This window comes from Hevea brasiliensis, chromosome 14 (assembly GCF_030052815.1).
Source record: "Hevea brasiliensis isolate MT/VB/25A 57/8 chromosome 14, ASM3005281v1, whole genome shotgun sequence".
NCBI lineage: Eukaryota > Viridiplantae > Streptophyta > Magnoliopsida > Malpighiales > Euphorbiaceae > Hevea > Hevea brasiliensis.
Genome location: NC_079506.1, coordinates 26,416,331 through 26,426,017, shown reverse-complemented (window position 1 = coordinate 26,426,017; position 9,687 = coordinate 26,416,331). Strand labels below are relative to the sequence as shown.

Sequence of the window (9,687 nt, the reverse complement as noted above, 5' to 3'; positions counted from 1 at the left end):
TATTTAATAATATGGGTGACATTTTTTAAGACATTTTTAAAGATTTGTTTGAAAGAGAAAAACTTACACCATAATTAATAGTATTAAGGAAATTAATCCTATTTATCTTAAAATTCATGAAAGGTTTAAATTATTCCTCACTTTTAAAAACACATATGATGCGAATTTCTTAAGAAATATTGACTTTTGATGATGTGAATAATTATATTAAATAAAATAAAATTATAATTTTTCTTTTTAAATTGCAAAATTAATTTATATCATATTATATTAATTTAATAAAATAAAATTATAATTTTTCTTTTTAAATTATAAAATTAACTTATATTATATTATATTAATTTAATAAAATAAAAAAGACATCATAATTACCACTAAAAGATAATTACTATTATGATTTTTTATTAAAATTTAATTATTACTTATTTTTATTATTTATTTGATTTTATTATTAGATTAAAGCAATAATCTTTGATTATAAGATTAAAAAATTAATATAAAAATAAATTAAATTACGAGCAACGAATGTAAACATCGTACATTACACATTAAAAAAAGAAATATAGTATAATATTATATAATATAAATAAAATTAATAAAAACAATAAGTAAAAAAAAACAAAATAACAAGTATGTAAAACGGGTAAGCAATGCAAGTTAGATGATTAAAAAAAAAAAAAAAAAACTAAAAAATTTATTATTAGTTTTTTTTTTTTTTTTGCGTCCTTTGGCATCATGCTTGAAAAGTTACATACCAAGAAATCTTATAAGCATAAATGCCAAAAACTAGAGATACAAAAGATTGAAGTTTAATCGAGTTCCCCAGATGTGCCTGGCAAAAACCAAACTTGAAGGAAAGGTTGGACTTTAACAATTCCTGAGTAAACCTCGTTCAGTTTGCAGCTTCTTCACCATTATCAGAGTCCCCTGCATCATCTGAAGATTCTTCCTTCTGATGCTCTTCCCCGCTAGCATTTGATTTTATCTTCTTCTCTTTCTTCCTATTCTTTTTCTTTTGGCGTTTCAAACGCTTCTTTGCCGTCCGTTCTTCTGCAGCTTTTAACCTTTCCTCCCTTCTCATATTGAACTCGGCCAGTTCTTTTCTTTTCTGGTAGTCAGCATCCATTCTTACCAGCCGGTCTTGCTCTTTCCGCCTCATTTGCCGATACTGTTGCAAACCACATTTGTAAGAATACAACTAGGAAACCAAGTACATGTCCACAAATATCTTTACTATTTATATGTGCCTACACACTAGCTGGTTTGGCAGCATTAAGAACTAATAATAAGCAATCACCTATTCACATCTCAGACAAATAATATGCAGTTACTGTATACTTCTTCTGAACGTATTAAAAATGTAATCAACCTATTTAGACTGCTTCAATATCAAACTGAAAGAAATGAGAAATCATTATTCATAAAAAACAGTTAAATAAAAAATTAATTCGGAAGCAATTAATTAACTAAACAGATTAATTAACTAAACTAGAAAAGTTCATCCTATGTCCCAATTGACCACCGCTGAATCTAATTCTCCACCAAGTCAAAAGCAAAACCAAAAAATATCCACATTCAGATAGTGACATGCTAAAACCTATAAGCAGCACCACCACAAATTTGGTAACGATTATCAGAAGTAAGCACCTCATATAAACGCTACTTGGATACCCATATCTGCTAGTGCTAATAGAGTGATCAATAGCCAAGATTAAGATTTGTCCTATCCTGCAGTTCTTGATAAAGAGAACTCATTAATTTAGGAGATGATCAATTGGCCAGGCAATGCTTTTATTCATTTTAGATTTTAGAGGAGCTTGTTGCTTCTTTCATACACAGTTGCGAAAACTTAGTAGCTGGTCCTCTTTTTTGGGCTTTGTAACAGCCTAGCCAGCTGCCTTTTTATTTTTCAAATGAATAAATCACTAACAATACAAAATGATAGGTGACAAATAGCTAAAATTTCAGATAACATGTCTGTCACTTGAATGTCTCTGCATTCCACAGACACATGCCCACTCAAACACCCAAATAGACCAGCTCAAAGGAGCAGAAGCACCACAAACCTCTGGCAGACAAATGGCACCCTTTTAAATGAAAAGTATTACCATTTTCCCAAGCAATTATATGAACAAGATGAATATCAGAGTCAACATCACATCAATGGGTCGATGCATTTACCATAAATAAAGTCCATTGTCCACAACTGCTCCCAATTCAAAACAAAGGATAAGGGCAGAATAAACAGAATGTGTTCAGGATAAGGTTCCCAAAGGTTTGCTCATGATACAAGCTCTGAAAATCCCAAATAGCTACATAACATAGCCATTGAGCCTCAATATTAGCTCTTTTCATACGTATAGCACATCGACCTATATGGACAAATCTAAGAATACTAAAAGGAAATTCCTAACTAACATCACTCCTTTTCATACGTATAGCACATCGACCTATATGGACAAATCTAAGAATACCAAAAGGAAATTCCTAACTAACATCACTCCCTCCCTGCCCCCCACACAACACCTCCACCACCCACCCCCGGGGGAAAATAATGTGGGCAAAATATGCCTCCAAAGATTACTATGCTAATCCTTACCTCAAAATCCTCTATGTTCCCTCTGGTTCTAAGAAGAGAGCATATCCTTGTAATGTATTCTCCCATCATATAAGGCATTATTATTCATCATGAGAACCTGGAATCTCCCCAACTATGAATGACACAACTGCAATGCTAGAACTTAGAGTATTCAACTTTATTAATAAAATTCAAAATGACATGAAATTTGCAAGTGTAATGTATTCTCCCATCATATAAGGCATTATTATTCATCATGAGAACCTGGAATCTCCCCAACTATGAATGACACAACTGCAATGCTAGAACTTAGAGTATTCAACTTTATTAATAAAATTCAAAATGACATGAAATTTGCAAGTTTTGCTTTATCCTTGGCTTAAATACACAAGATACAAGTTTACAACACAATAAGCAGGGCAAATTCTTCAACAAGGAGACTTCTACATGGGCATATCAACATGTAATTCATAAATGAAGTTGTGCATTCTCTTCCCCTAACTAACTGCTCTGAGTCTGTTAAAAGGTACAGGCCTCTCTTTCAACTTTTGTGAAACACTTATTATGTATTCATTTCCGGCTGAAATTTTCATTCAAGATAGCTGATGAAGAACCATAAATGTGACGTAATCAAAAGTACTATTCTGCAGTTGTAATACAATTGTAGCATATAATAGTCAAAATTGGGTTACACTACAAAAATTGTAGCTTCTGGTTGACAGTAAACAATAGAAATTTCCATTGAATGTTACTGACACACAGATGTCATATTCCTGTACATGACTAAAGAACTGGATGAGATTCCACGTTCAAGGTGAGTCCAGCCTTCTGATCATTCACTTAGCATGCTAAATGAGATTCCATATGGACCATATCATAGTTGGCCCTAGTTCTCTAATTGTTTCCACTGTCAAATTCATTCTCACATTCAAAAATATAGTTCTTAAACAACAACAACCAAATCCAAAGAAACAATTTCTATCCACCCAGTCTAGCTTCGTTCCAGCTTAATGCAGAGCCAATTTACAATAAATTCTACTCTTTTCCCCTGACTAAATAAATTTTAACACTAGACCAGTAAAGTTATTTCTCCAAATTCCAAAATCCTACCATTAAAAACAAACAAAGGAATACAAAAACATTAATCAATCCAGTTGCCAAACCAAGGAATGCAACGTACTCCCAATTGCATGCATGTTTGGTGAACGGAATGTATCAGTAAAACATCTATTACGTAGATCTAAAGAACTAAACCAATAATACACTTGAAGTTGCAAATTAGGCCGAAAAGAAAAATTAAAGCCTACACTTTTCAGTCTATGATTTTCGGAATATAAAAACCGATAAAATACCTGATGGAAGTCGCCGGAGCCAGAACCAGCAGAACTTCCAGAAGTGTTACTGACTCGAACAGGCACGTTTTCGATGATTCGTCGAAGCTTGACTTCCAAGTCCTCCTCCTCTTCCTTAAACACAGGCCCTGAGTACTCCACAAGCGCCGTTGATCCCGCAGCCGCAGACGGTGGACGTGGAGGGAGAGCGAGTTTCGACTTCTCCTCCGGCACCACCACCTGTAACTCATTGTCCTTGAGCCTGCCCGTGGACATATTGTACGAAAACCCTAATTTTCTGATCTGAGATTTCTATCTTTCCAGAAATTTTATTGTTGAATACTGGTTTCTGGAAGTTCCTCTTTAAAGATTGGATTTTTTTTTTTTCTCCGTATAGAGCTCACTTCGATGCTCACTTCGATCTCCCCTCTGAGCTCCCAGAAAGAAAGGAAGCGATGATTAATTGGCACAAGGATGAGTGGTTTTTAGGGGGTTGTTTGGTTCTGGTAGAGCCGATAATCATCGGGACATTTATATAGGTGGATTAGGATGTTTAGTAAATTTAAAAAAATAAAATTAATAGGCAATAAATAACTAATTTATATTAAATTTATTTTTAAAATTATATTTTATTAGTTAATAGTTTATTTAATTTTATTTTTTATTTTAATAATATTATTTTTTATTTAATTTAAAAATTAATATTATTAATATTTTTATATTTTTTATTTATAATTTTAATATTTTAATTAATACATTTTAATTTTATTAAAATATTTTTTATTAATAACATAAAATATAAAATATTTATTTATATCTAAAAACTTAAAATTAATTATAAATTTTTTTTTTATTAAAAATAATAATTCTTTTATTATTTTATTTATATTTTTAAAATTATTTAATAATTTAAAAAATAATTATTTTTTTATTTTAATAATAAAATAAATAATATAATATAATAGGTTAATAATTTTATATTTATTTTAATAATATAATAAATGATATAATATATTAATTTAATAATTTTATATTTAATTTAATAATAAAATAAATAATATAATATAATAAATTTTTAATTTTATATTTATTTTAATAATAAAATAAATTATATAATATAAACTCTTATTAATCATTTCACATATAATAATAATATTTAAATATAATTTTATTAAATATTTAATATAAATAAATTATCATCGATTATCAGCTATCAATTATCATCAATAATTATAATTATCAGCTAACGATTGTCGATTATACTAAACAGATAAATAAAGCAGGCCTTTAACCTTTTTATGTTGGTCGAATCGCAATTGATACCAAATACCATTTTCTTCCCCTGCCTGAATTCTTTTGAGCCTTGGGCTTTTAGGGCCTTTCTGTCTTTTCAGTGCGGCACCCCCTTTGTCGTTTCTTTTTTTTTTTTCCCTTCATGGTTCTTTACGTTGTTGCGTCGTACTTGTTAAAAACGACGTCGTGTTGATTTGCCTTCTTCCTATAAAAATTCATTCGATTATCAACCAAACTTTTTATTTATAGTTTTGTACTCTTTTTTAATAATTAAATAATAAATATAAAAATATAAATAAAAAGTGAATTAATTAAATTATTTTTATAATTTTTTATTTAAAAAATAATAATTAACATATGAAAATTTTAATCATATTATGAATTTTACTTTATAAAATATTTATTTAGATAAAAATCTTAAATTATAAATAATTTTATTAATAATAAATAGCAACGTGTAATTTAAAGACTTAAATTTAAAAAAAAAATCAAACTTCTACAATTACCGCTTTTTTTATATAATTTTAGTACTATTTTAAAAATTTTTTAACTTATAGTCAAAATTGATTTAAATTAATTAATGTAATATAATTTTAATTGTTAGTATCTTTTCTAATCAATTAATATATCATAATTTTAATCATTATTTATTTTAATTTTTATCATTTTATAAAAATAATAAATATCTAAATCAGGCTTTAATTTTCAAAAATTAAAGAATTAATTACAACAACTAAAAGTTTAAAAATTTTTAAATTTTATTTAAAGATTAATTTAAATTTTTAAAAATTTATGAATAATAAAAAATTTGGGAGCATAAAGTATTGTATCCAATAAGATGGACAATTCAAATCTTAGGCAAAATAAAAGATATTATTAATAATTAAGAATATCTTGTTTACTTAAATGTATATAACTATAATATAATAAAAGTGTTTTTATTTTTTTGGATGTTTGCATAGTTTTAATTTGGTCTTTACTTTAATTTTCTTAGTTTTACTATATTATCACACTTACTCTAAAAGAAAATTTCTGTAACACCCCTAATTTTTAAATTAATTATTTTATGGGTAGATATTAATATTTTATTTTATTTTATTTAAATTTTGAAAAATTATTTGAAATTTTTTGAATTTTTTAAATTGGGTTCGATTTTTCGAAAATATAAAACTTTGATGATTTTTAAAAATTTATTTAAAGACCACGTAGTAAAATTAAAAATATATTTAGACTCTAAAAATTTTTTTGAGCTTTCTGAAATTTTTTCAAAATTTTTTAGCCTCATTTTCGATCCCAAGACAGAGTAAAAATTCAATTTCGGGTACCCGAAATCGAATCAGTCAAATCGAACCAGACCGGGTCGGACCGATCGAATCGGACCGACCCTCTTTCCCTTCTTCTTTTCTCCCCCATACGCTTCGACACCCCTACTTCCCTTCCCTTTTTCTCTCTCCTCCCTCCCCCTCCTTTCGACCTGCCCCTCCCTCCCGGCTGTAGCGCACCTCCGGCACCCAAAACTCCCCCTATGCGCTAAGTGACGTTTCACCTTCTTGCCCAAAATCCGGCCAATTCGGTCACCAATCGGACCAGGTCTTATCCCAAAACACATCTACACCTCGAGAGCTTTCCATAGATACCAATAACATAAAATTCATCGAGCGGTTTGTCCAATTTTTACCCGAGAAGTTTTAGCCTATTTTGACTTTTAGGCTAAATTTCTCGAAAACCATAAACCCTACCAAAATTTCGAAAGTTCCGGAGTGCTCAACTCGTGGAGAGCTTCGCAGTAATACTCATTTCAAATTTTTCTGACACTATTTTTCGGTGGGTCCCACGAAATTTCACATTATTTTTTCGAGCATTAAATGAGTTTAGAAAATTTTGTAAAAATTATATACTAACCCCCGCATTGTGGACTTCGCGTAGGTATATTCAATTCGCAGAAATTCGACTGTTGTTCAGATTTGTAATTTCGGGCCCGGCAAACAGACTACCGGGAAAGCTTTAGAATCGGGCTGAGAGTATTGGCAACTCCACCATTTTCAGACGTTCTGGATGCATCTCTAGGGTCGGAATTGGTATAGGTAAACCCGAACCCTAATTTTTCTTAATTATCTAGTGCTTGATTTCGATTTAAAATCTATAAAATATTCGTGGTAAGTTAGAAAAATATAATTCCTTTTGCATTAGCTTAATAATATTACTAAAGACCGCGAGGCAAAATTTTAGAATTTTTAGAACTCATTTGTGTAGTTTTTGCAAAAGGGGTAATTATAGGGACTAAATTATAATTTGTTAAATTGTGGTTGTTGACTGTTTGGGTGGGCCCAGGAGGGGCTATGTGATGTGATTGAGTTGTGGATGTGTGGATATAGAAGTGCATTTTGAATCCTTTTGCAGGTTGGGTAGGTCTTAAGTATAGGGGAGACTTTGCCGGATTTTCGGCATGACTTAGGGGGCCTTTGGTATTTTCCAAGCTTGTATTGAGTCAAATATATTAAAAATTATAATGAAATTTGTCAGGTGAGCCAAGACAGCCTTCCTCCTCCGTCCAGCCGCCGCAGTGACCTCGGTTAAGTCTGTGAGTAAAATATTAATTTTAATTATAATTTCAATATTATTATATGTTCAAGCATGCCCATGCATCACTTATAAATATGTATCTATGTAGTTAAATACTAGGCACATTTTATAATGCATTCTTAATTGATGAAGTGTTATGGTTGTTGTTTATGGTAATTTAGAGCAGTGTGCGTGCGTTGGCGTGCTTTTGGTGTGTGGTATCGGATATGCATAAGACGGGTAAACGCGGCTTGAGAGACACTCACTGAGACCCGATCCTTTATGGATAAATCGGGGTAGGAACGGCTTGAGAAACACTCGCTGGCCCTCGCATTTGGTTTATTAAGCAAAAATCCGGCTTGAGAGACACTCGCTGGCAAAGGTTGGATTAAGAGAGCTGTATAAAGGATCAGCTCCCATATATGTACTGTTTGAACAGTATTGAGTGTGTGAGTGCTCCAAATTGCCTTTTTACTGTAATGATGTAATTTGTATGGAAATTTTAATGATGTTGCATTCCACTCCTTAGGATGCATTAGCTTTAGATAGCTATAGAAATTGTGATTTAAATTGGTATTTTATACTCTGAGTCGAACGTTCACTCCTATTCATCTTATTTTTCTAAGCTACAGGAAGATTACTTGTTGTGACTAACCTGCTATTTTTCTTCGCAAGTCAATTAGTAATATCTAATATATTTTGTACAATTTAGTCAAATTTTAGACTTCGCATATGTTAGAAGTGTTTTAATTAGATTAGGACTGTAATAAATTGTTACATTAAATCTGTAAACCTATTAAATGCATGCATAACTGGATTGGATGAGGGAGCTGAGCTCCCATTGGATTTTATGATATTATGAGTATGTGGAGGGTGAGCTGAGCTCCCCAAATTATTATATATTATGTTTACAGGTCGAGCAAGTAAAAAACTCCTTGTTGTATGGTCCATTTTATGGCCGGACTCTGTCCAGTTGAATTCTTGAAATTGGGCCCAAATGGGCCTTAGGATTGAGTTGAGGAATAGTTAGGCTTACTACGGGCCTTGGGAGCTTTAGGCTGACCTAGGTCCTAGTGTCAGTCTGGCTCATTGGTTGGGTCGTGACAAATATGATATCAGAGCTTAGGCTCTAGATTCATAGGGAGTATATGTCTAAAATTTTGGGGAAGAGTCTAATATGAGTCACATGCGGAGACTAAGGTTCCCATTCGTCCTTGCATTGTCATCTCTGCTTCTAGTTTCTGTTTTATATAATTGTGTTTAAATATGAGTCTATAGAGCTGTGTAATATGCCATTTTGAATTTTTGTGGGCTAATGCTGTTAAATTTCAGGAAAATGTGTAGAAGTAGAAGAGCTGCCACTACACCAGAATGGGATGTGCCAGATGAGGTGTCGGTACAGGATGAGGCGTCTGCCCCGAGGAGGCGGGGCAGGAGACCTAGAGCTGCTCAAGTAGAAGAGCAGCCGCTAGTAGTTCAGGAACAGTCTTTTGTGGCCCAGGGTCCCATGGACCCAATGGCAGCTACCCTAGCCGGATTGCAGAGAATCATCAATATGATGGCACAATATATAGTCCACCATCGACAACAGTAGTAGCCTACCGCACTAAGAGGGGAACCTTACAAACAAATAATTAATTTCAAGAAGTTGGTGCCTAATACTTATGATGTGTCAGATGATGCCTATCGGCTTTTGCACTCCTGCAAACAAGCAGGGATGGAGTTGCAGTTGACTGATGGAAGGCTTATAGAGTGTGTGCAGCATGTATTGGGGCCAATGCCAAGGTAGTGGATGACAGACTACTTACTACCTTGTATTGAGGGATTATCTTGGACCCAATTTGTGGAACTATTCATCAACAGGTTTGTGCCAGAAAGCTTTAGAGATCAAAAGCAGTGGGCCTTTGAGGCCTTAAGGCAGAA

The 9,687-nt window shown here is 32.1% G+C and overlaps 1 protein-coding gene across 1 annotated transcript; it reads right to left on the bottom strand.

The window, feature by feature from the left end:
* Positions 1–732: 732 nt before the first annotated feature.
* On the bottom strand, positions 733–4,414 carry LOC110642765 (uncharacterized). The gene is made up of 2 exons (XM_021794899.2): positions 3,931–4,414; positions 733–1,168 (listed from the first exon to the last, which is right to left on the bottom strand). Exons 1-2 carry the CDS (start codon positions 4,183–4,185, stop codon positions 893–895), a joined length of 531 nt encoding a protein of 176 aa, XP_021650591.2. The 5' UTR covers positions 4,186–4,414; the 3' UTR covers positions 733–892.
* Positions 4,415–9,687: the final 5,273 nt, after the last annotated feature.

Bases quoted from the DNA above. Each gene is read 5' to 3' on its own strand.
- LOC110642765 (XM_021794899.2), bottom strand. From the start codon at position 4,185: ATGTCCACGGGCAGGCTCAAGGACAATGAGTTACAGGTGGTGGTGCCG. The intron at 1,169-3,930 runs GTATTTTATCGG...GGTTTGCAACAG, and splicing joins GCTCCGGCGACTTCCATCAG to TATCGGCAAATGAGGCGGAA.